This window comes from Cenococcum geophilum (genome assembly GCF_001692895.1).
Source record: "Cenococcum geophilum 1.58 unplaced genomic scaffold K441scaffold_16, whole genome shotgun sequence".
In the NCBI taxonomy this organism is placed as follows: domain Eukaryota; kingdom Fungi; phylum Ascomycota; class Dothideomycetes; order Gloniales; family Gloniaceae; genus Cenococcum; species Cenococcum geophilum.
This window is the reverse complement of record NW_027137574.1, coordinates 1,889,845-1,914,076: the sequence shown is the minus strand read 5'-3', so window position 1 is coordinate 1,914,076 and position 24,232 is coordinate 1,889,845. Positions and strand designations below refer to the sequence as shown.

The following is a 24,232-nucleotide window of genomic DNA, read 5'->3' as shown; positions in this document are numbered from 1 at the left end:
CACAATAGGACTTGGTAGATACTTCTTCAAGCTAATAATAGAACTCGATGGTAAAATATAATTAGGCTCGACGGACAGCGCTTAAGCCACGAGGATATAAGACAAAAATGCGGCGCAGAACTCTAGTGATGACGTTGCAGTGCAGTGCGGCCTTGCTACAGCATAATCAGACAACAAATGGCTACAAGTATTCGCTAATGATGGATCTCGAAAAGAAAAGCGGCATATATGGAGAGGTATAGAGACAGAATGGAATGTTCTGCTAGAATTCGATCTCTCAGCCTGGGCGGTTCTGTCTTCGGTCGTATGGTGTTTTCCAGAGACAGGCTGGGATATGAAGGGCAATTGCCTTCCTGATATTCATAGCGGCTTCGGCGGAGTCAGCCGTGGGGGAGAGGGTTGAAGGCAGCTGAGACGACCAAGGCTGTAGCCTTTTTCTTACAAATGACTCCTGAGGTTGACGGCTGGCTGTGGCTTGCTGTGGCTTGATATTGCCCCTCCAATCACCCCTCCATCGCATCGCCATCTCGCCATCCGAAGCAATTTTTCTGTGTTGGTTTCGGATAGCCACCATGTCGGCAGAGGCTCTCGTGGGAATTGACCTTCAAGGCAAGCTCAAGCGCGTGGCGTCCGGGAAAGTGCGTGATGTCTTCGAGATTGACTCCGAGACGTTGCTGTTCGTTGCCAGCGACCGCATTTCAGCCTATGATGTTATCATGAAGAATGTGAGTCAAGCAGATATATTCTTTGCTCAATTGGGTCATCTCAAGTCTTCAATCTATTTCCCATATTTATGAATCTATCACTGGCTTCTTCATTTCATTCGCCGTTCAACTGTGCTGTAAATTCTGTAGAAAGAAGTCTGCGGAAACACCATCTCCAACTCCACCATCTACCACCTCAAATGTCTAACACTCCGCATTTAGGGCATCCCTGGGAAAGGCGCCCTCCTAACAGCAATGAGGTAATTCTCTCCTCTCCCTCCTCTCCAACCCCCAGCTAATCCACTCGTCCAGCGCCTTTTGGTTCAACTACCTCACAACCGCACTCCCGCACCTCCGCACGCACTTCCTCTCGCTCTCACTCCCACCCTCGCTCTCCACTCTCCCACCGGATCTCACAGCCCAACTCCAACCCCGCAGCATGCAAGTCCGTCGCTACCAGATCCTCCCCCTGGAGTCCATCGTGCGCGGCTACATAACGGGCTCCGCATGGAAAGAGTACACAACTCACGGCACCGTGCACGGCATCCCGATGCCCGCGGGGCTGCGCGAGGGCGAGAGGCTGCAGAAACCGATATGGACGCCCAGCACGAAAGCCGAGGCGGGGCAAAAAGACGAGAACATCAGTCCAGAGAAAGGTGCGCCGGCTCATGTTCCCACGCACCCTCAGACTCCCGAGCACCCTCAAGACTCCTCACACACCCTCAGCTTCTACCAGAGACGCGAATGCTAACGAGCTTCCGTACGTCTTCCAGCCGCGGAGATGGTAGGAGCCGATCACGCCTCCCAAATCGCCTCCCTCAGTCTCGAGCTCTACACCGCCGCCGCGGCGCACGCCCTCGCCGCGGGCATCGTCCTCGCGGACACGAAATTCGAGTTCGGCCTTGACGAGTCCACCTCTCCTCCGTCCATCGTGCTGGCCGACGAGGTGCTGACGCCCGACTCGTCGCGCTTCTGGCCCGCGGACACGTATGTGGATAATATCGGGCGTGCGCAGCCGAGTTATGATAAGCAGTATCTGCGCGACTGGCTGACGGCGCAGGGGAAGAAGGGGGTGGAAGGAGTGGAGGTGCCGGAGGAGGTGGTGAGGAAAACGGGGGAGAAGTATCGGGAGGCGTTTGAGCGGATTACGGGAGGTGTGTGGGGGGCGTAGGGAGGGTATGAGTTGAGAGAGATGGGCGAGGGTATGGGGAGGAATGGAGGGAGGTGTATGATACGCATACGTACGGATAGAGCCGCGACCTCGAGGCAGACATGGCGGTAGGGTGTAGGGATGGAGCGTGCACCTCGCACTATTCCTCTCTCAAAAGTCCATAGTGCACATCACACGGCAGAGAGACAAAACCCTAGATTCCTTGTATATCTCTCCCCACCGCGCCCCAGACGCACCACATCATCCAGGGTATCCAAGCTCACATCCTACTAGCAATGACACTTAGTGATACATCCATCCATCCTAAATCCCTATGCCAGACCCCTCTCTCCCACCCCTTTCTCAGCACTCCACTGCACAAGTCGACAAGCGAAAAGGATAGAAAGCACAGAAAACGCCGACACCTCGTCTACAATATCAAGATCATCATACCCATCCATCCCTCTGCGGAAAAAAAAGGGGAAAACAATAAAATCGAAAATGCGTCACCGCTATAACGCTCAGACAAAAATTTCCCACGCGTCGCAGCAGAAGCTACTCACCGCGCCATAACCCTAGACGTCAAAGCAAAAAATAAGAATAGAAAAGAGATAGAAAAAGATAAACCAAACAACTAAGAAAACGAAAAGACAGCACCCAAAATAACCACCCGGCCTAAAAGCCCACTCTCCACTCCCCACCCTACACCCTCCTCGCCTCAAACAACCCCAACGAAAGCGCCGTATCATTCCCGCCGGCATTACTCGCCGGATCGGGCAGGATCTCCCACCTGCGGAGCAAAAAGGGCATTGGTCGCACCTCCACCTTCTCCGCCCTACCCAACGCGCCCTGGCCCTGGGTCTGGCTCAGGTTCTGGCCCTGGCTCAGGTTCTGCGACTGCCCCTGCATCGGACTCGCGCTCGCGCTGCGCTGCGCCGCCAGCTGCTGCATCTGCTGCACCGACACGGACCCCGGCTGCGGGCTCTGCACCTGCGTCGTCGCGAAGCGCTGGAGCTGAGGCGGCTGCTGCTGCTGCGTGCCTCCCGTTCCGCTTGCTGCTCCGCCTCCGCCTCCGCCGCTGGCTTTCTGCTGTGCTTGCTGCTGGAGCAGCAGCTTCTGCTGGCCCTGCTGGCTCAGGCTACGCAGCATGGGGCTGGGCGGCCGCTGGGCGGGGGTGTGGTACTGGCTCTGGCTCTGAGCCTGTGACTGAGACTGGGATTGAGCCTGGGACTGCAGCGGGGTGGGCGTCGCGTTGGAGGCTGCTGCGGCTGCTGCTGCGGCGGCGGAGGGGTTAGCGGTAGTGCCGGCGGCGGGGGTGACAAGGCCGAGCCAGCCGTCGAGAGCGGGCTGCGAGCCGAAGACGAAGGCGGAGCGCGGGTCCGGGGTCGGGCGTGCGGCGTCGAGTTTGGCGAGGTGGGCGCGCAGGTCGTCGGGGAGGTCATCGGAGAAGTAGGCCGCGGCGTCGAAGATGTGCTCGGTGGTTGTCGGGTGGCGCTGCAGGGCGGGGTGGGTGAAGAGGCAGCGGAGGAGCCATAGGAAGGCGGCTTGGGTTTGGGTGGATGATTTGCCAGTTTGGAAAGAGGGCCTATGGATAATGGCGAGGTGGAGGAGGGCGTGGACCCTGCGTGACTTGATTAGCGTTGGGTTGGTTGGGTTGGTAAGGGAGTGCTCACCATGGACAGAGCTCCGCAGTGGTAGGTGAGGATGCGGAGAGGTCTATTAGCATGCTGTCTAGTTCCGATACCTTCTCGTTTGGTGCCGATAATAGTTCTGCGAGAGCCTTTAATCTATCAACTAGCACAGTAGTCATTTGTGACTGTCCTTCTGAAGATACGTTCGAAGCAGTGAAGTCAACAACGGTCAGATATCTGCGAATGAATGATTCATCCAGGCGTTCAGATGTCTTGAGAGGAGACGATACAATTTTCCCTAGGCTTGCTATGGCATTGAATATTTCGGCCTCGGCATGTTCGCGGATCTACCCTACTGTCGGTCATGACTCTGGCAAAATGGGGACATCTTGAACATACCTTGCGTGTGAGCCCAGTGTCAAGCCCAGCTATTAGATCCGACCAATTCGAACGATCATTATCCACAGCGGCTTTGATAGCTTCAAGAAGTGCTACTGATACGGTATCATCAGAGCTATCCGAGGATGACTTATTCAACTCGAAAATTTGGCGAAGCTCTAGTTGGCAGAAGGGTAAAGATAGATCATCTGCCGCGTTGACAATGGTCGAAACCTGATCCTCAAGGCTCTTCTGCGGGAGATCTAAATAACAGTTAGTTGTTTGAAGAACAAAACTACTTTTCAAGAATGCCTACCCAGGGAATTAGCAGGATCAAGAAGGCGATCCAGAGCTCGTTTAACTGCTGATATGCCAGTGGTAGAATCGGAGCCGATACCCAATGTACTTGCGAATGTCTGAACATTGTGGACCGCGAATTGCCGCAATAGAGCAAGCAAACGGTTACTCGATAGCAGTGAGGCAAGGTAATTATCAAGATCGGCAGAGCTATATAAGGAGCACAAATCGATAGCTTGGCGCACATATCGAAGGAAGCCTTTCTCGGGGTCCGCACAAAACTTTTGTTGTTCCAACCTATATCGGTAGGCATCCTGAGACCAGATTAGAATATGGCATTACGGATGTGAGTTTTAACTTACTTGAGTCTGGCAAAAGCGATTAAGCTCATTATTGGGCAGAATCGCGTTCAAAGCATCCAACGATACCGTAGCAGCACTGACCCCGTCCTTCCCTTCAAGACTGCTGATACATCGATTTGATACATCCACAAAGCCCGACAACGTGATGCAACCGGCAGCGGTCAATGTCGGAAGGGCTGTTAGTAGAACCTCTCCTGCATGGCCGAACAGCAGCTTCGATATCCATTGGTTCACGAATCGTTCAAAAGCTTTATCATCAAAGTTTCGGAGACGATAGAACCAGGACCCAAAATTGCTCGCCTGGGTGACGAGGCCTTTGCTCAGCTGTACCTCCAATCGCGTTGTGATCTTGTTGAATACCCGAGACATAATCTGCTCATCCATGCTCGTACCACTTGTAAGGATGCGCTCGATTTCATCGTCGGTGTCCATTTTCGTGCTCTGAAAGATGTCGGTCATATTGTCGGATGCCGGGGAGCAAGCAGCGATAGAAGCCTTTTGCTCGCATCTGGTCAAGTCAAACGCCAAGAGTTGCATAAGTTGAATATCAGCCCCTGCTGTGCGGGCAAGATCGGCGAGCGCAAGCGAGTGCTCTCTTTCTGGAGGCCTCTGCATCCTGAGAGTAGTGTATCTTCCGACAAGACGTTGGAAAAGTGGCTTGAAAGCGCCAATAGCGGCGAAAGTCTTGACATGATAGTTGAGGGTATCAGCGGCACCCGAGAGAACAGCATAGTCAGAAGAGCTGGTAACTATTCCAAGGATATCTGCAAGAATCGAATAGTCTCCGAGTTGTTCCATGAACTCTCGAATCATATAGAATTCTGATGATGTGATGGTCGACACAGGAGTTGGAGTTTCGATGGGTTGGCCTTTCATCGGCACTCTATACAGCATGTTAACTTGCATTTAAGAAGTTCATCATATATGTGCTTACAGTTCCATGATTTCAGTCTTAGAGGCAACTTGCTGCCTCATCCAGCGTCCCAGATCAAGCTTGATAGTTGTGCTCAACTCGGAGAGTTCAATCTCAGGTGCTTCTGCAACCATTTTAGTCGACTCGAAAAGGGTAGGAATTTGATGTATGACAAAGTCTTGAGCATCATCGAGAATTTGTTCCTCAGATTCAATGGGAAATCCTATGCCCTGTAGAAGAGTATGCCTCAAATTGAGCACGTGATCCGATAAGTCGTTAAGGGGTAATTCAGCAATCAGCCGAAAATGGCAAGCGGCGTTCTTTCAAGAGTCAGTTTAATGAATGCAGATGAGTGGGCGGTACATGCTTACCTGTGAGAAGTCCTTGTTGCGGCTTAGGGAGCCAGTTGCGATTAGCCACTGCAGATAGCGACCAACAGAGAAGTGCTTTGAGCGGGTTAGTTCTGCAACGATCCGAAAGACGTTTTGCGGCTCAGTGCTTTTATTTGGTTGCGCTGGAGTGAGGAAGGAAAGAATGCCACTATCTGTATCGATGCCCATCGAGTTCCACTTCCGGATTAAGCGGGTGACCAGATATATTCTGTGCGCTCCTTCGCGGTATATCGAGGAACCCCATTGCAGCACCGTCGAAATAAGGTCTTGCGAATCGGGTAATAGTCGAGTACAATCAGTGGAGACTTTCTCGACGTTGATGTTGGTGTTGTGTTCAAGTGAGTCCAAAAGCGACACAACCTCCTTCTTGGGAGATTTGACAGTGGGACCAGATTTTTGAGAGCCATCAGCAAGACGTCGATTTCGACGGTCAATGTTTCGAATTGCTTTATTGAATTCTGAGTTTGGCTGTTTGCTAGCGAGAACTTGCAAAACCTCTTTTTGGCTGTCCCAAGTTCTGGGCAGCAGCAGACAAGCGGGGCGAGATATCACCAAATTCGTGATGAGTTTCTCGAGGTGGGTGAAGATGGCCTTGTTTGTGTCATCGTCGCCATCCGAGTTCAGCTACAAAGAGAATTAATCAGCAAATGGATATATAATTTTCGGTATAAAAACCTACAGTGTTAGCATGAGTAAGTAGTCCCTCCGCTAAACGCCGGCCACGACGCCGAGAAGCAATGAGATCCTGCCAGTATATTTGGACAAGAAGTAGCCAGATAGGCAAGCGCTCCAATGAACTCGCGTCGAGCGATGTGAGTAACCAATCAAGATAATGGTCTTGGTCAAGAAGGTGGTCGGAATAAAGGTGTGAAGAGAGTCGAATGCTACAAACAAGTTAGAGGAAGCCACGAAAATCAAAGGACAACACTGTACGCACGCATAATCCATCCTTGTTTTCCAGTCTTGCTGTCCACAAGCAGATATGGTACTCTCCACAAATTGTTCCACGAAGACGGTCCATTCCCTAATCCACTTGAGTTCACCACCTATTCCGACTGTACCGTTGGCACCTTTTCGCTTGAATGCCCGCATTTCATTGGAACCAACGCATTTTGCAAGCCATACAGCTCTAGCAGTCGGAATGTTCTTGCTTAAGCACTGTTCCAATAAAAGCTTTCCCCGAATTCCGTGGGGGATGGTCCGACTAAGCCTCCGTAAAGCTATTGCCGGATTGGCAAGATCACGAAGCCACCCTTCTCGCTTTGTATCTGTTAAGGTTACCCTCGGAGGTGGTTTGAAGGTAGACGGAGCAGTGAGCCGTCCACATGATTGTCGCTTTTCAAGGACGGCGACAAAGAGAGTCGAGAGGGTTTGAAGGCCAGATTTGTTCTTGAGGTTTGACCATAGTGAAGGTCGGGCGGTGTTTGTCTCGTTTGGAACTTGTGGCTTATTGCCTACACCTGCCTTCACCAAAGCGTCTGAAAGGGTGTCTTCAGGGTGATTGCCATTCCAGGGGAAGAAGTCGGCGGTTTCTGTATCACGTAGTTAGCTTATGCAGAAGAATCGGGGCATGAAACCCATACTTCCGTGGGGAAAGAGAATAGCGGCAGATGGCGGGTCGAATCCTGCGAATTTTGAAGTTGTATCTTTCTTGACTCCACTTCCGCCAGGCATGATGCGTCTGTGCTGTTGTAGTATCTCATCGTGTAAAGTAGAGCCTGGCCTGGGGGGCATAGGCACGTTGGTACTCGGCGACTGTATTAAGTGTCCATGGGACAAGTGTGGAGGCATCCCCAAGTTCTCCGCCGCATTATTATTCCCCGTGCTGAAGAACAACTGCGGCTTCCCTCGAGGAGGCGGTCTGGCCTGTTCATTCTGTCCCGTCTGTATGTTTTCCAGAGGACTTGGTTTGGGTTTCGCAACTCCCTGAATCGATCCCAGAGGCCGGATTTTTTGTGGTGCATCCTCCGCAGAGCGCTTCTCGCCATCAAAAGTCAGGTCAATAACGTCGTGGCGCGCATTGCTGGCGGGATTGAGTTGGGTGGAGGGACGCCTTCGGTTTTGGGGTCGTTGGGGGCCTCCACTCCCGGCGCGCTGGAGAGACTCTTGTATCCCCGGAGCAGGACGAGAAGTCATCGCACCGAGAGCGCATACATTGTCAGCTTAGATGAAGACGAGGTGGACACGGCGATATTAGGGTTGCGGGCGGACGAATAGTGTTGAGCGCAAGACGGAGGGCGCATCTGTAAGGGTGATTAGTATCCGAATGGGCGAGGTAAGTAGGTGGTACAATACTGGAAGCGTCACGTAATGAATCCGCTGCAAGGTGGAAGAGTAGGAGTGCTTTGCTGCAGTGCGTACAAGAGTAAGTTACGAATGGATCCGGGGAAGGGCACTGCGGCGACCAGCCGTGACAGCCCGTAGGGTGGGTGTGGCAGCGAGGATTGTGATGGCGGGCTTGCGTGCTCGAGCTCCGAAAGGGCCAGCTGGGATGGAAGGCCGCCGAGAGAGATAAAAGCCCGGGCACGGCATCAAATCAATTCCATATTACCGTCATCGAGCTAGGCACGCTTGGTAGTGAGCACTATCAAATATGATGCTTTCCCGGAGGGGGTTATTCTATATATTGCGAGGCTTTGGATATCCTGAGCCTGAGACTTGTTTGCAAAAGGTTCTTGAGCCGCTGGGAGGCCAAAAAGCCTTGCAGCAGTCGGGGGGAAGAGGGACGTCTTCTCGCAGGCTTGCAATCAATGCCTCCCGCGTGCCGCCCAGGGCACTGGGCTCGCACGGCTCGATCCATGCAAAGTGGCGGCGGGCCCTAACGTTAACACGAATCCAGCCTGTGCTCGCTTCGGAGGGACATTTCCCAAACCTCCACTTTAACCTCCTCGGAGCCATCCGAACAAAACCCATCACCCCATACCTTTCCGATCATTGCCGCTCCCCGTTGTCATCCTGCAATCTCGCCGTATTCCGATCGCGGTAGCACTCATGGCGTCGAAGAAGGACATGCGGAGGCTAGACCTCAGTACGTTTGGCCACCTCTCCTTCTGCCTCCCATTCGTCCACGTCACGTGCCTTGCTGACAGCGCTGCAAACAGTTGTTCCCCATGTGGAACCGGCCAAGGACAAATCTGATGGCGATATGACTAGTACGATGACTGTAGTGGGTGAGACTTATGCCTAGAAGGCTCACACATGGCGCAGGTACCATGGCCAGCACTCTGCCCATGGCTACTGTGAGTTAAAACGCCCTTTTTTTATATTCCTAGTTGCTGAGCTAAGTATGTTCCAGATATTCACCCGGAACAAGTAAGGCATCCATTAACCGCGGAAGACATTGTATATTGCCTTGCAATCTAACGTGATGCTCCTACGACTAGGATGATTGGCTGGTAAACGCGGACAGCCCTGTTTATCTGAACAAGATACTGATCAACAATTCCAGGACTGCCGTCGTTTTCGCCTTACAATCTTGGTTGGCCGAAACTCCGGAGCAGAAACGCACTGCGACCACTCCTAGTTATTTCTCTGTTGGCATGGCCTGTGAGTTGTGCCTCTCCTCTCCAGTATTGACACATCTAACTGATATGGACCAGTCATGTCGCTCATGGTGGTAAGTCCCTCCATCGCCAAGCAGTCAGAAGGCGTGCGTGGTTCAGGATGTGTCATCTAAAGTCTGCTTATAGGCATATCTGCCTATGTTTCTACCGCCCCCAGCGAATCAGGCTGGAGTCGGTGCAGGCACCGAAGCTCCCGCAGCTGTTCCTCCTCCCTAATCTCCAGTTTTGCTTACTCAGGATTTTAGTAGTTCTCACTAGTTATTCTCTTCTGAAAAATTAGCATGCGTTGGCGGTCCTGTGTTTATTCTCTGTAAGATTATCCAGAGGGTGTAATATTCTGCTATTCCCACGAATGCGGATCGGATAGGGTCAAAAGAAGATATTCAAAATCAAACTTCTATCGCCTAAAGTATCCGTCCTTCATGATTGACTCTATCCTTACGTACATTGGTGATTGCCTACGTTTCACTAGTTATCCAGGGGTCCTGGAAATCCCCGGTTACGTTCTGTCAGGAGTTGGAGGGGTTTTGAATCATAAATTCGTAATTGAGATTGTCAGAGCGTACAAACTATGCAAGTACTGTCGGTGCTAAGGTTGTAGATCACAACTTTAGGTCGATATCTTGCAGTACCCCACGAGTTTTAAGGGGGATGTTGAGAAGCATGTATTGAAAAGTCCAGCCTGACCAGCCTATGGGAGTGGTTGTAATGCATTGTAATGCACCTACCACGCCTTCGCCGAGTGAGATTTCTAGAAGCTGGATAGAAAAGGCATGCTGCCATCGACGATCAAGTCACACCGCATTTCAAGAAAAACGCGCGCAGCTTTACGTCGAATCAACGGGCGGATAAGGAACGGCAAAAGTCATTGGGTGTGGCAACTTCCTTTCGTCGCACTGACCCGTCGCCTCTCCAACTTCAAAACCAGCCCCTCCTTCGAACCCAGCCATCAAGACAACAACATCAGCTCTCTACCATACTACCACAACTCATTCTTAGCGGCACATCGATCGCATCCCTCTCCCTTCCCAACAGAAACTTACCAAAGGTCGTTTGGGCACACAGCGAGTTTATGTCCATCGAAAATCTCAAGACTTTCGGTGAGTTGTTATCGCTCCTCTGAGCCTTTGCTTACTGGCATCGTGCGCCTGCCTGCGCCCTCATCACGCACACAGCTGCACCCACTGCACATCTTCAGCTGTATGCGAGAGAGGATGCGACTCTCAGCGCGCGCTTTTCCCGCCTTCCCGTGCTTTCTGTCGTTGAAACTCCTCTGCTAACATTCAGCCTTGCTACAGACCCGTTCGCCGAGGCCGACGAAGACACTGGCGAAACCAAGCAGTCTCAGAACTACATACACATCCGTATCCAGCGTACGTATCTTCTCTTCTCCGCTGCCTAGCCCATCACACTACCCTTACCGCAACCGTCGGAGGCCGCCGATCGCTAACCACTTGTGTCACCACAGAACGCAATGGTCGCAAGACCCTGACCACGGTGCAAGGCTTGCCCAAAAAGTTCGATCAGAAGAAGATTCTCAAAGTAATCAAGAAGAAATTCGCCTGCAATGGCACCATCGTCAACGACACGGAGATGGGCGAGGTGATCCAGCTCCAAGGCGACCAGCGCAAGGATGTGCAGGAATTCTTGACTGATAAGAAGGAAGGGCTGGAGCTGGATCCTAAGACCATTAAGGTGAGTCCTACAACTGAATTCTCCCCGATTTTCTCGCGTCGCGGAGCTCTGGGCGTCATGACGTACGCTAACCTGGAACCAGGTTCACGGCTTCTAAGCCCTATCATCCACCACGCCCCGCCCGCCACCACCGGCCGCGGGCTAAGCCACTCACAGACAAGTCTCTTTTCTCTCCCCACCACGGTGGCCGGGTTAAGTGACAGGGCATACAATGGGGCGAGTGTTAGATGATACCCTTTTTCCTTCATAGAGGACTACAATGGCTAGACGATACTTCCCTTTGTAGTTCTTTTGCTTTGGTTGCTCCGTACTTTGCAGTGGAATATGAGCTGTTGAGGAATTCATGACGGTCGTTTTCCCTCCGGTTGAGCGTGCTAGTTCTTTTTTCTCTGCTTTGCTTTGCTTCGAGCTTGGTTACAGCTACCTTGGACGCTGTGCCGATCATTCTTAGAAAAATCGTTAGCTGGCAGAATGAACTTTATTTGATTTTTACCAAACTTTCGTCGAGTAATGGCGACTTTCAATGTGATGATGAGTCGAGCTTCCGTACACAAGACAGCTTTACATTATAAAGCTAGTCAAACTTAGTCTGGACATCTCAACTACCCTCCAGAAGTGATCTTGCCACAATATATCCTAGCTTTTCTACAGGCGTCTTTCCAGCTATGCAGTATATAGTACATCCCACAACCCCTCCACTCACCAAACAATATGGTACAAATCCCCTACTCTACCCTAACCCCCCTCCTCCCGTACTCCGCTCCACACCTCAAACCCCAGCATTCTGCGCCGCCTCAAACTCCTGCATAGCCTTGACGCGCTTATCCTCCTCCCGCATCCCCTCCAGCGTCGTCTCTTCCCCAAACCCCCACACCATCCAAGGCCCCTCAACTCCCTTCACCATCAAGCGCTGCAAAACCACAAACTCGGTAACCTCGCGCTCAACCGTCGTGCCGCCCTCCAGCTCGCCCTCCGCCGTCGTCGTCGCCGCCGCCACCCGCGACGCACCAAGCGCCGACACCACATGCGGCGCCACCCGCGCGCGCGCCTGATCCTGTCGCAGCTGCCGCAGCTCGGGGCTGAGTTTCTGCGCCCCCCCGGTCCCCTTCCCCTCTCTTTCTTCGTCCTCCTCCGCCGCCGCCAGCTTCTCGGCCAGGACCTTCCGGGCCTGGGCGTCGGAGCGGGTAGTCAGGATTTGCACGGAGCGGATCTTGACGATGGCTTGGCGCAGGGCGGTTTCGGGGAAGCCGGGGAAGGGGAGCGGCGCCGTGCGGTGTGAGACGAGGCGCGGGCGCGAGAGATAGCGGGACAGGGTCCAGGTTACGGAGGTGCTGGGGGGGCGGTGCGAGAGGCGGGCGCGGAAGGTGGAGAGGAGGCCGGAGCCGCAGAGGGTTGTGAGGGCATGGGTGTCGCGGCTGGGGGGAGAGGTTAGCTGGGGTGGGGTGGTAGGGATGGTTGGAAAAGGGGGCTTAGGGAGGGGGCGGGGAGGAGGGAGGAGGGGCGTACGCTGCGAAGGCTTTGTAGATCTGCTGGTGCAGGTCTTTGGCTAGCGGGATGAGCTTCTTGCGGTCGAGCCGTGGACGTGGCTTTCCTTTCCTCATAAAGAATTTGTAGTATAGCTGGCTGGAATGGTGTCAGCATCAATCCGCTGTGTTCCATCCAGGGCAGCCGGTTGCATGTCCGAATCTAGAGGGCATACCCAGCAATATCCGTCACCCGTGTTTTTGCCCATCTCAACTCCAGAGTTAACCGATCTTTAGGTGAACTGAATATGGAAGGTATATTCACGCCGGTTGGTCGAATAAATGTTCCTATACGCCCAGAACCGAATTAACTATCCAATCCACCTACCCGTTTCAATTGCGCCACAACTTATGCAGGAAAGGGTGGTTCTACCAGGCAAAAGTCCTACATCGGTAGGGAATTGATCCAGTTTAGCTGCCTGTTGGGCCATCAAAGTCTTCGGGGACAGGAATTTCTGCGTCGGCGGTCTCTGCGCTTTCGTTAAGCTGTTCGGCGGTAGGGCCTCGACGCGCGGGGTTGAGGAGAATTGACGTGAGGGGTGGAGGAAGAGACATTGTGGACGGTAGGGTCGAGGTATTCGGCGTGGTAGGGGCGGATGCATTGCGGCGGTGGTGGTGGTCGCAACTTGTTTGGAGAGAGATATAAGTTTCTGGTGGAGGACAGAAGGGTTTCTCGAGATCACGTGATGGCGGTTCAGCCAACCTGTTCTTCCAAGAAAAGAAAAATAAAGTCTATTCTCCAAGTGTTAATTAGATGCTGTCCTTTATCAGATTTCCAAATCGTCATAGAAGTCCTCGATACTCCCTTCTACAACCTCCCAGGCCCTGGCGCCACACTGGTCTCTATCGGTTAGACAAAATCTGGGGTAACGCTTTGACGTGCAGCTCCTTGCCCGTCTCCGCCTTGGCCTACTGTCCTATTACGCCTGATTTGCAAAATTCTGTCTTCTCACGGCGTCGCTCGCGGTTATGCTTCGCGCAAAAGCTAGGTAGCTTCACTCAGGCTTGGATTCTTCCATTTTTTGCTCTGCCTTTTGCCTTTCTGCACTCTATTGCGACTCCATGGAAGTTCGATATGGTCTTGCGTCGACACGTCTCCACCGCACTACCAACTGCAAGCCCTTGATCTCCTAACTCCACCCCCCTGGACCCCCCTCACAACATCCATTTAGTCCGTTGCTTCGTGGCAGCATATGCCCGTGGATTTCGAAGCTGGCGCATCCACGTCCGCACTCCCCTCCACCCCCATATACCCCTCTTATCACCAGTCCCATCACCAGCCCTCTTCGTGAACATCCCTTGGGTACTCCTCCAATATACAGTCGGCAAGGAACCCTTTCGTTAGCAACAAACCCCAGACAGCATGAAGATCCACTGGAAAGCGAAGCATCCTCGTCGGCAAGTCCGCCTCTAAGGGCAGCCTCAGCCCTACATCCCCAAGTCGCTGTTATTTTGAATATCCCCAAGCATTGGCACATCTGGCTTCAGGTTTTCCGCTGGCTTTCGGTTCTTCCGGCCGTGTATTGGGCTATATACTGTGGATGTGTCATGTTCAAGGAAGCGCTCGACTTATATGCCAGCGGCATGCCTGCTTCAATCTGGAAGTTTGAGCAACGGATTTGGTTTACAGAGGTATTCCTGGCAATCCTCTGGGTAATATTTACTTTGCTGTTGTGCGTCTGAGAGTTGATGAGATTGGTACTGACTACAAAAATTTGCAGTGCGTTGCATCAGCTTACATATCCTTCTTCTTTATCGACTGCCTCATGAGTCGATGGTAGGTCTTTTCTTTCCTTCTTCTTGCCCTCTTTCATCCCTCAAAGCAAAGAGCTTCCTTCCATCATTCATCCAGACAGCATAAACATAAAGCCTACTTCTTCTAACACAGTCATCAGGCTTCTACACTACCCTCCTGGATCGGCGTTGATTCGACTTGCAACAATGGACTTACTCAACATGCTTCTCACTAACCAATTCGTTAACCTTTGTGGAGCAACCACAAGCCCACCCCGTCTCTTCCTGGCCTGGGTCTGCATTGCAAGTGTAAGAATAACTTCGTGCTTCTTCTGCAAGATTTTCCTTTGGAAGGACTAACTGCCTTTCCATCTCTTACTTCCTACCCATGCCCACATTCTAGGGCATTTCCATATTTCTCTACGCCGCCGCTTTCTGTTTATGCTTCTGGGACCGCGGAGCTCGTTTCGCTCTAATGATACTAGTGCACCTCTAAACAAATCAACTCCCTCTCCCGGCTTTTCCTGCCAGTCCTTCTTTCAGGCCTTCCTCTGCTGCTCTCCATCTCATTCTCCATCTCCTCAAACCCCCCACACATCCACGTTCCACCCAACACCTCTTTCAGCACCACCCTCTAATACCCCCAGCAGACCCTCACGATCCTCTACCACATCACGCATCGCCGCACGAACATCAAGCGCGAAACCACAACCGCTGTGCGCGTCTTCTCGCCCCTCACCTACCTCAGCCTGTGCCTGATCCTCTTCCAACTGCACCACCCCTCCTGGAGCGACCAGGTCGAGCAGAACCCCGTGGCCGTGCCGCTGTTCGTGAAGCTGAAGGCGGTCGGAGAATGGTTTGCCGACCTGGGCCGCACCGGTATGCAAAAGCAGGACTTGTGATGTTTTTCTTTCCTCCTTTCCTTCCTACCTTCTTTCTCTTCTTTCTTTCTTTCTTTCTTTCTTTCTTTTCTTTTGGCAACGATATCCTGGCGTGGAGTCTGGCGTCTGGTGTTTGTGAGTGGTATACAGTGGTATGGAGGGAAGGGGTAGGCAGTTTTAGTTATGAATCGAGCTGCTAGAGTTTTTTCTGCTGGTACTGTGCTGGTGCTCTGGTACTCTCTGACCTGCTTGCTTGTGCGGAGAGTGGGTCTGCTGGGAGTGTGATGTTGTTCAGCCGGGTTCCGGGGTGCTGTGGCTTGGAGCGAGATGTCTGTAAAACCTCTCGCTCTTCCCCGTGGCTTGCCTTTTCCCTTGCCACGGATCTGATTCTCGGGACCGACCACTTTGGATTGGCGAATTAACTGGTGCTTTTCATCAAACATCAACTCACACAGCGGAGAGGTGTACGGAATTTCTAAAATGAACCACCCTCACACAGCCTCATAAGGGTGTTGGTCGCTACCCTTACATTCGAGTGTGTTTCTCAAAGGGTTCTGAAAGGGGTCAAACACATCTTAACGCTGTGCATCATATCGAGCTACCGATGCATGCTACCGATGCATGCTAGCTGTGCCTCATTATAAAGCCGTGAGGAGTACAGGCAGGGATGGAGGAAGCAGGCGGACAGCACGGGGAGGCGGTGACGCATATGATCAGTTTGAGCGGTGAGGGTGGATGCTGTATTCAACTATGTACATGACCGACCCCGTCCATCATTCCATCAAAGGTAATCCTGACAAGAGATCATCTAGATAAAGCAGCACCCATAACGCGTCGAAGATACTTCCACTTTTGTAGAGAGAAAACGATCCACAGATAAGAAATTCCAACAGCGAAATGTGCCCAATCCTTTTCGACCCACTCCACAACGAGGATTTGAGGAGAAAGGAGTGATGGGAATGTATCGTGATCTCGAGGGTGGTGTGAGGAGATTGCATAGAGGGTTGTTCTTCCCGATGTAGTGTCTTAATGGTGGCGATGAAACCAACCATTTTCGACCTACTCCACAGCGAGGATCTGGGGAGAAAGGAGTGATGAGAATGATCGCGATCCCGAAATGATGTGAGGAGATGGTGTAGAGAGTTATTCCTCCCGATGTAGTGTCTCGAGGGTGGCGATGGGGTTATGGTTCTTTGAAAGACAAAAAGACTGAAAGACTTCTCCGCCAGGAAAAGCATGACTATCATATCACGAAGATAAAACCCACTATATCAATGTTGTAGGAGAAAAAATATGGACCATCAATAAAATTTGAGAAAGGAAAAGTTGTGCATTTGGGTTGCCTTTGTAATCGTGAAGTTCCGTATAGTGTACTAAGAAGTTTCTGCAAGAAGTTTCACCGATCTGAGCAGTTCATGTTACCGTAAAATTGTGCATGATAAAGTGAGAAATTGTTGAAGAAGGAATTATGGATCTGGTCGGTTTCGTGTTGCTGTAAAAATTTGCATGGCAAGATGAGAAGTTGCTGAGGACGATGTCCGTAATAGCTGCTATGACTATCTCTGGAGTAATTTCCAAGAATTTCTCTTCTAGACAGGAGGTCATGTCGGACGAGGTATCGGTGAGCTGACCGCCCAAAGTTGGCCCAGTCGCAAGCACAAGCTCTCGAAATCACCAGAAGTAGATGGCCGGTCGAGATGTCTCAAATGCTAGGAGTTGCCTCTCTTTTACAGTGCTGATTCATGAAGATCTAGAGACATTTAGAAGCGGCTTACAATATCCAAAACCCCTGGCATGAAATATATGACCAAATCCGAGGAGTGTAAGATGATTTGATGAGTTCTTCTCTCACTTCGCTCGCAACGGCTTCATAGTGATGTATGGTAGAGATTAATAGTGACCTGAGGTGCTTGAAGTTCTGCAGATGAGAGGAATAGGAAGAGTAGCGGTGCTGTGTGGTTGTACAAAGGCGAGGAGAGGAGGTAAATTGAAAGTTGATGTTTTGAAATCATTCCCAAGCTTGTTGATCTGTTGTATTTATATCTGAGCAGTTGCTCGGCTCTCTGAAAGGGGAAGTAATGAAAGAGAATATGACGTTTCTGAGAAATAGAGGGTAAGAGACTGCCGCTTGAGAGTAGAGAGTTGTTTGTTGCCCGGGTGTGACTGAATTTGTGGGCCGATAAAACTAGAACGGTAGTCGAATGCAGGCAGGCAAGGGCCATGCTGCGTCATTTACTAGTCAGGCGAGAGACTGATACGGTTGAGAAGCAGTAGCAGTTACCTTCAAAGAGCTAAGCTTCCAAGAAGAAGGGTATTTTGAGTACAAGTGAAGAAAGAAGCATATCCCAGCCAAGCTCACACGCAGAAAGGAAGCCATGGCAAGAATACAAGTGTAGGTGAAGCTAGCAAAATATTCCCAGATGCAGAAATTTCTAGAGATAAAGTGCGAAACAAACAAAACAGAACGATTGCAGTGAATCCGATAGGAGTGTGAAGAAACAGGCAAAAACTATTCGTGGATGGAGAATTCCAGTGGGTTCAGGGAAATGGGCACATTGCGAAGGAGGCAGGAAAAACCGCCGTGGATATGGCCGCAAAACGCTCAAAAATCCCTCCCAAATGCAAACGCCATCGTATCTGGCCCTCTCCCTCTTCCCAGTCGTCGTAAGGTCATGATTCATGATGGTGGTGTGATTGGTTGGGACTGGCGACAAATTGAGAGGTCATACTGAGATGGCATCCGTTGTGCCTGAAAGCGTCTACCAGGCGTGTCGGTCCCAGTTTGGATCTATTGAGTTAGAATATGGGAATTAGCTTTAGATCTCGAGGATCTGATGATCAAACAAAGGGAAACTCACCTTGAACGAAGGCAGCAAGAACCTTTGAGCCGGTCTGTAGGAGAGGGTGACCAACGACGATTTGGAGGAAACGCTGAAGTCCTTCTCTGCGGTGCTCAATGACATCGTCTGAGAATCTATGGGTGAGGACTTTGCCAGGGAGTGGTGGAATAGTGACGCGTGCAGACTCGCGTTCCAGAATGTCACGAAAGGCCTCAAATTCCGAGTATCTGCGACGAACAGAGGAGGACTTCAGCTTGAAAGCGGGGATGTTCGTCCGCATGACGATTTCGTAGGTTGTGTACATGCCACGGCCCATTCCATGCGTCATTGGATTGCGCACCTGAAAGATTTAGGCCGAGAGTCTTGAAGGGAGTCAGGAAACTTACTTCGATCTCCAGGAAGTTCTCCGGGGGCCCGTAAAGCTCCTCGTACGATTGTGAGCGAGCTTCGGGGAGGGATTGCATAATGAGACAACGTACAGGTATGAGGTGTTGATATTCAATAGGTATCTCACAAAGATTTGCGGGGCGAGGCGGGTCCCACTGCTCGTCGTTTTCATAACGTAGGTGATCATCTCATGCACGCGACCGCTCGTGCACGCTTTTCCTCACCAAAACATACCTTTTTATATGTATACCGCCTATAACTTAATAACCTTTTAATAAAAAATTATAAAATTATAAAAAAAATTATTAAATACTAAAACTATAACGTAAGCGATAGGGTTATAATGGTCGGTATAGTTATAACGGTTCCTAACAAATTTCGTCTGTGCGCAGTTTTAATTAATTTAATAACTCTTAAAATAGTACGTACCAGGTTGCCTGGCGGAGGTAATATTATATAAGAAGAGGACTCTATAGCTAATTTGGGTATAAATAGGCGCAGGTTATTACGGGTTCGGGTTATAATAATATAATTATAAGTACCCGCCGTAGGCAAGGACAATATAATCCTCCCAAGCTAAGCCCAGGTGTCTATAGAATCCTATACGCTAATATTATCTAGTATAATACAGCCCTTAATTACTACGGCCGCCGGCCGGCCATATATTCTAGTAATAAAATGATTAAAATCTTTAAGATAGATGGAGACTAATACCGCTTAATAGAGACGCTAAAAGGTTAAGAAGAGCTCGCCTAGGGTATTTCTCCTACTCCTTAAAAATATGCTATACTTATATATTCCTCCTTTATAGACACAAAGGCGCAGTCTGGTACGTCTCCTAGGTATACCCCCGCTATGGCACGCTTCTGGCCTCCTCTAGCTACGACGGCCGCGTATATATTTACCGCGAATTGCCCTCCCAGACCTCCTTAGTACTAGGTCAACACCCGTAATCACATAGACCTAAGTCTTCGCCTCGACAATCTACACCGCCTCCGTAAATATGGTCTCCTAGTTGCCGCCCAACCTAGGCTACCTACTCACATACGCCTCCTCTGATGGAAACGTAAGTGTCCTCTCCTTCGACAAAGATGGTAATTAGAAAACCACAATCTTTCCCGCGCACGCGATAGGTATTAATGCTATGAGTTAGGCGCCTAGTGCGGGCAGATCGTAAGGAAAGACGCGGGGATAAATACGGGCGTGGTTAGGCGATTTATTACGGGTGGGAGCGATAATACCGTAAAGATCTAGAAGTTCTCCTCCTTTATAAACAGCTATGAGAACGTCGTTACGCTCCCCTAGGGACATACAGATTGGGTCCGCGACGTGGTATAGAGTCCCACCCTACTCTTAAAATTATACATCGCGTCCGCGTCCTAGGATAAGACCGTAAAGATTGGACATTCTTAAATATGAGCGCTTAGAATGTAGGGGATTGGACGCTTGCGAAAACGCTGGAGTTTGAGGCGGTTACTTAGCGCGTGAGTTGGAGTCTAAGTGGGAATGTGCTGGCTGTAAGTAGTGGGGATAATAAAGTTACGTTATGGAAGGAGGATCTTAAGGGGGTAAAGAGGAGAATAACTAAATCCACTAAGAGATTAACTTGGTTATCTGAATGCGAGTGGTAATACTCGCGACGGACTTAAAATTGGATTGTTATATAGAGGACCAACTGGAGACTAAACTACTAGAGATGCAGTATCGCACGTATCTGTGGCTTTATCTCGCTATTCAGGGTATATATAAGACTTACTAGAACTGTTTGCGACCTAAGGAAGCATTAAGTCACTCCCCTCTACTGTTAAAGACGCCTACCAGAAAATTTTAAGTCGTGTCGGCGAGGAGCGGAGAGGCAATGTAAAGAAGATTCTGCAGATTGTGGTTGGGGCACGTCGTCCCCTAACCGTACAGGAAATGGCGTTGGCTCTCGGAATAGCCACGTCGACGCAGTCCAAGTCGCTAGGAAAGGCTAAACTCGACCCCATACGACTCGAAGAGAGAATCTATCAGGTGTGGATTATTTATCTTTATTAACCGTGCCACAATACACCTACTGTAAACTGAACTACATCCACCAGAACAATGGAAGAGAGATTGTGCAACAAGAGCTTAGCTGTATCAGGGCATGCGGCAAGCCTTCACAAGGGCTCCAACGATTACTGCTCTCCTTAATTAAGATCGAAATTAGACAAGAACACCTTAACAGAGCCAAATGCATAATCAGTAAGCTGTTGGGCATCTACAGCAAGATTGCTAAGCCAGACATAAACGAAAGAGTTGGGCATGTACGAACGCTAATCGCCAGGGCGCGCATCTCCCGGTTACCTAAAGCGGAAAGGAACTGGAATGCTGCTCTCCTTCAGAACAGGGCTTATAACCCCCTGGAAAAAGAAGTCTTTACCTACAGCGTAATCTATCTCCTCATCTCCTCTGTACGCTTTCAGCTTGAGAATCTTGATGGGTCCCGGGTTTTTTTCAGACGCGCGATAGAGGTCCTTTGCAGGAAGAAACCTCAATTTTTGATGCCTGGTGTCGGGACATATTTGCTCAATTCTGTTAGATCAGACTTACAATCAACGGCTAGTTGGATAGTACCGAGTATAGTTCAGTAAATATAAATTGTGATCCTACCTATACCTAGATTTGTATTGTGTTAAACTAACTCAACTCGCACCGTTACAAGCCCGCTCGCTCTTTACCAAGGATGGGGTAAATAGTGCAAATAGGGTTGCTGACTAAACAAAAATTTCCCGCTGTGCTGCCGCAGCTTGAGGAAAGCCGCTCTACCTTTCTAAGGTACTGCCTAACATAACAAACCGTTTCGGATTCCTAGCTATACCGCTAATCATACAAGCAGATTCCATGGGATCGCATAAAGAGACCTAGGTTCGACCCGTCTCCCCCATCATACCCTCCTCCGATCCTCCCTCTCAAAAGTCAGTTACATTTCGGTGCTATAGTTGGTAACAGGTTTGTCACCACCGGTACCTCAGCAGGTGCGTCAACAAGTCAGGCAGCGCTGAAATGTTCCGCATGGCACGCTAGCAGGGAGGGCGGCCGACCCGCTCCGGCCACACTCTTATGGGGGTCTAGGGGGTTATACGTGTGATCAAGAGGGGACTAAACTTTTGAAAAAGGAGGATATTCATCTCGGACATTCTTTTAATCGAATCCTGGTCTTTCGTTTAGCTAGTTCCCGCTATAAGGCGGCCCCTACGGCCCACCAAACGAAGCCCCGGAGCCCTAATAGCTACTTCAACCCCTAAACGCGTATTAGTAACACCACCTCTAAAACCGCCAGCAGCTCTACTAAGACGTATAAAGAAACTAAGCGCGAAGGTATAAGAGGCCTAGCAGTCGCTAAAAACACGATCCTAAAGATTAGCACAGTTTAAATAGTAGATAACCGCACTATAAACCGGACTATAAGCTACACAGTATATACTACCCCTATTCCCTATAATAAAAGCCTCTACCTTACCCGAATATAAAGAAAAAGGTATTAATTATAACAAATTTTATTAACTTATTAAAAGCCTTAAAGAAACTATAGCATAGTAGAGTAATATCATCATAAACTAGAATAGTATTATTAAGAGTATTAGAAATAACCTAATAGACATTAAATTAGAATAGTAAAGCCTTAAAAAGTAAAACGCTAAACTCTAAAAGGCTATCTGGTCCTTATAAGCGCAACTAAATATTTTTTTAGCTCCAATATAATTATAGGCGTTAGTAGCGGCTAATAGAGGTATAGTAGGGGTAAAGGTAACTTAGCTATAAATAATAAACGCTAGGAACTCTAAAGAACCCAATTAGCAGCTAGTGATAGATATTAGCTAAACAGGTAAGGAGATAATAGAGAAGGTAGCTACTATTAAAGTAGTAAAGTAAACTATTATATAAGGTATAAAGGATATAGATAGGCTTATAGGAGCTATACTTAAGGACTTCCGTGTATAGTAAATAAGAGATAGCGTAAGCATTATTAGATTCTTAGTAGAAAAAAATAAAAAAGCTGCGTTTAGGTAGACAACTACCTAATGGCTTAAACTATATATCTTTAGGGCAAGGCTTATTAGACCTAAGTGGTATATAGTTAAGGCGGACTAGGTTAAAGTACCTTTAGCAATAGATATTAATAGCGGAAAAGTAAGTAAGTTAGCTATAAAGCGCTTTAGGGTAGAGAATAGGGTAGAGGTATATATAATAAGATAGCTCGGATAACTAAGGCCGCGCGGCTAGTATATATTAGTAATTATTAAAGTGGTAATAAAAGAGGATATAGAGAAGCTGCTTACGTTAAACAACGTATTATTTAGGGAAGGTGCGATTATTATATCGCTATTTAAGGAACAATGTACCCTTATAGCATACTATAAATGCAGAAGGTTTAGATATAGGGCTAAAAACTATACGCGACCTAATATATACGAAATATGTAGGCGGGAAGGTTATCTCTAGTATAAGACGGTTAATCTACACTACGTAAACTATTAGGGTCCTTACTAAGCCTTATACCATAAATGCCTAGTATATAGGAAAGAAATAAATAGGATTTTTATACAATAGCGTTATAAATAGAGAACTTTAGATCCTCTAGGCGAATATAAAGAAGTATAGGAAAGCGCAGCATATGCTATATAACGACGAAGCGCTAGTAGACTTCCACTTTATTCTAGGCCAGGAGCCTTACTACTTTCTCTTAGATAGGGAAGTAGTACTAGCTAGCTTAAACCCCTAGTAGATAAAGTTTATCCTAATAGGTAGGTAGTAGCGGTATCCCCTAGTTAAGTTATATATCTAGGCGTCTAAAGAGCTAGTAGCTATACAGCTATAGGTAGATTTAGTAGACATTACGGCAGTAATAGCGCACGTTAGCTAAAGGAGATTTATAATTATGTTAGTATATATTCCAAACAGATATTTAAAAAAAACTAAGGAAGAGAACCTAAAGGAGCTCTCTAGTAGGCTGGAGATAATTAATAGTCTAATCTAGGGTAAACTATTACACGACCTATATACCAAGGTAGTAATTACAGGCAACTTTAATTGGCATAATCCGCTATAGAAAGAAAGTTATATTAGTACCATATTAACGCAAAAAGAAAGTGCGCCAATTATTAACTTTATAGTAAACCAGTTACTCTAAAGCCTACTTCTAGTAGGAGTACTTATATTTAAAAGTAACGCGGGGCAGATATTAACAATTAACCTTATACTTATAACCCTAGGCCTAGCGAGTAAACTAGTAAAGTATACTATCTGGGAATATAAGTACGGGTTAGACTATAGAGCTATCTATACTAGCTTTTAGGTTAATATAAACATATAAAAAAGCTAGGAGAGGCTACTTATTAAGAATACAAACTAGAATAAAATTTAAGAAGACATGGAGCAACAGAAAGAGATAAGATTCCCTATAAAAGATATAGACGAAATGGTTAACTGCCTTAATAGGTAGGTTAATAAAGCCCTTAAAGCATACTACTAGCGGGCTAAGCCATTACTATATATAAAAAGATGGTGGAACGAAGACCTTATAACGCTAAGAAAGTTATATATATACTAAAGGAATAGGAATAGTATAATATAGAGATAAGAAAGGGACGACCCTAAACTATATAATATCGCAGCAAGAGTAAAGAAGCTCTTTTATAGAACTATTCGGCGATATAGGAAGCTCTACTAGGACAAATTCCTTAGTAATAGTAATAATATATAAAAAGCGTCGAAATACCTTAATCCGTAGGCTATATCCGCATTCGCTAGAATACCG

The 24,232-nt window shown here is 48.9% G+C and overlaps 10 protein-coding genes across 10 annotated transcripts; 6 read left to right on the top strand and 4 right to left on the bottom strand.

Annotated features, from left to right (window-relative positions):
- Positions 1-572: 572 nt before the first annotated feature.
- On the top strand, positions 573-2,249 carry K441DRAFT_716795 (phosphoribosylaminoimidazole-succinocarboxamide synthase-like protein; the record flags this gene model as incomplete). The annotated part of the gene is made up of 4 exons (XM_067653983.1): positions 573-725; positions 927-964; positions 1,017-1,360; positions 1,478-2,249. 4 exons carry the CDS (start codon positions 573-575, stop codon positions 1,873-1,875), a joined length of 933 nt encoding a protein of 310 aa, XP_067505202.1. The 3' UTR covers positions 1,876-2,249.
- A 307-nt stretch (positions 2,250-2,556) lies between these two features.
- Positions 2,557-8,236, bottom strand: K441DRAFT_609218 (uncharacterized protein; the record flags this gene model as incomplete). The annotated part of the gene is made up of 11 exons (XM_067645505.1): positions 8,123-8,236; positions 7,411-8,070; positions 6,765-7,359; positions 6,507-6,711; positions 5,807-6,451; positions 5,457-5,755; positions 4,523-5,405; positions 4,180-4,474; positions 3,885-4,126; positions 3,528-3,832; positions 2,557-3,475 (listed from the first exon to the last, which is right to left on the bottom strand). Exons 2-11 carry the CDS (start codon positions 7,961-7,963, stop codon positions 2,557-2,559), a joined length of 4,941 nt encoding a protein of 1,646 aa, XP_067505201.1. The 5' UTR covers positions 7,964-8,070; positions 8,123-8,236.
- A 546-nt stretch (positions 8,237-8,782) lies between these two features.
- K441DRAFT_658414 (uncharacterized protein) lies at positions 8,783-9,826 on the top strand. Its single transcript, XM_067648347.1, has 8 exons — positions 8,783-8,855; positions 8,929-8,979; positions 9,035-9,066; positions 9,123-9,139; positions 9,211-9,222; positions 9,276-9,373; positions 9,427-9,443; positions 9,517-9,826. The coding sequence occupies exons 1-8, from the start codon at positions 8,819-8,821 to the stop codon at positions 9,604-9,606; spliced, it is 354 nt and encodes a 117-aa protein (XP_067505200.1). The 5' UTR covers positions 8,783-8,818; the 3' UTR covers positions 9,607-9,826.
- A 636-nt stretch (positions 9,827-10,462) lies between these two features.
- Positions 10,463-11,285, top strand: K441DRAFT_686530 (eukaryotic translation initiation factor SUI1; the record flags this gene model as incomplete). The annotated part of the gene is made up of 4 exons (XM_067652000.1): positions 10,463-10,490; positions 10,689-10,763; positions 10,859-11,085; positions 11,283-11,285. 4 exons carry the CDS (start codon positions 10,463-10,465, stop codon positions 11,283-11,285), a joined length of 333 nt encoding a protein of 110 aa, XP_067505199.1.
- Positions 11,286-11,854: 569 nt separating this feature from the next.
- K441DRAFT_695644 (uncharacterized protein) lies at positions 11,855-13,210 on the bottom strand (the record flags this gene model as incomplete). Its single annotated transcript, XM_067652827.1, has 4 exons — positions 11,855-12,500; positions 12,592-12,708; positions 12,785-12,896; positions 12,937-13,210. The coding sequence occupies 4 exons, from the start codon at positions 13,208-13,210 to the stop codon at positions 11,855-11,857; spliced, it is 1,149 nt and encodes a 382-aa protein (XP_067505198.1).
- Positions 13,211-13,801: 591 nt separating this feature from the next.
- On the top strand, positions 13,802-15,438 carry K441DRAFT_704978 (uncharacterized protein; the record flags this gene model as incomplete). Its single annotated transcript, XM_067653562.1, has 5 exons — positions 13,802-13,833; positions 13,991-14,261; positions 14,330-14,385; positions 14,504-14,651; positions 14,993-15,438. The coding sequence occupies 5 exons, from the start codon at positions 13,802-13,804 to the stop codon at positions 15,242-15,244; spliced, it is 759 nt and encodes a 252-aa protein (XP_067505197.1). The 3' UTR covers positions 15,245-15,438.
- A 491-nt stretch (positions 15,439-15,929) lies between these two features.
- Positions 15,930-16,553, bottom strand: K441DRAFT_71927 (uncharacterized protein). The gene has a single exon (XM_067654022.1). The coding sequence runs from the start codon at positions 16,468-16,470 to the stop codon at positions 15,997-15,999; it is 474 nt and encodes a 157-aa protein (XP_067505196.1). The 5' UTR covers positions 16,471-16,553; the 3' UTR covers positions 15,930-15,996.
- Positions 16,554-17,982: 1,429 nt separating this feature from the next.
- Positions 17,983-18,527, bottom strand: K441DRAFT_555413 (Phox-like protein; the record flags this gene model as incomplete). The annotated part of the gene is made up of 3 exons (XM_067643275.1): positions 17,983-18,011; positions 18,082-18,403; positions 18,450-18,527. 3 exons carry the CDS (start codon positions 18,525-18,527, stop codon positions 17,983-17,985), a joined length of 429 nt encoding a protein of 142 aa, XP_067505195.1.
- A 1,404-nt stretch (positions 18,528-19,931) lies between these two features.
- Positions 19,932-20,081, top strand: K441DRAFT_555970 (uncharacterized protein; the record flags this gene model as incomplete). The annotated part of the gene is made up of 1 exon (XM_067643309.1): positions 19,932-20,081. A coding segment is annotated over one exon (150 nt), but the record flags the coding sequence as incomplete, so codon positions are not given.
- Positions 20,082-20,367: 286 nt separating this feature from the next.
- Positions 20,368-21,037, top strand: K441DRAFT_676593 (uncharacterized protein; the record flags this gene model as incomplete). Its single annotated transcript, XM_067650974.1, has 3 exons — positions 20,368-20,463; positions 20,532-20,885; positions 21,014-21,037. 3 exons carry the CDS (start codon positions 20,368-20,370, stop codon positions 21,035-21,037), a joined length of 474 nt encoding a protein of 157 aa, XP_067505193.1.
- Between the last annotated feature and the right edge of the window lie 3,195 nt (positions 21,038-24,232).

Coding starts and splice junctions, on each gene's coding strand:
- K441DRAFT_658414 (XM_067648347.1), top strand. CDS start 8,819: ATGGCGTCGAAGAAGGACATGCGGAGGCTAGACCTCA. Junction 8,856..8,928: donor CATGCGGAGGCTAGACCTCA/GTACGTTTGGCC, acceptor CGCTGCAAACAG/TTGTTCCCCATGTGGAACCG. Junction 8,980..9,034: donor ATCTGATGGCGATATGACTA/GTACGATGACTG, acceptor CACATGGCGCAG/GTACCATGGCCAGCACTCTG.
- K441DRAFT_71927 (XM_067654022.1), bottom strand. CDS start 16,470: ATGATAGTCATGCTTTTCCTGGCGGAGAAGTCTTTCAGTCTTTTTGTC.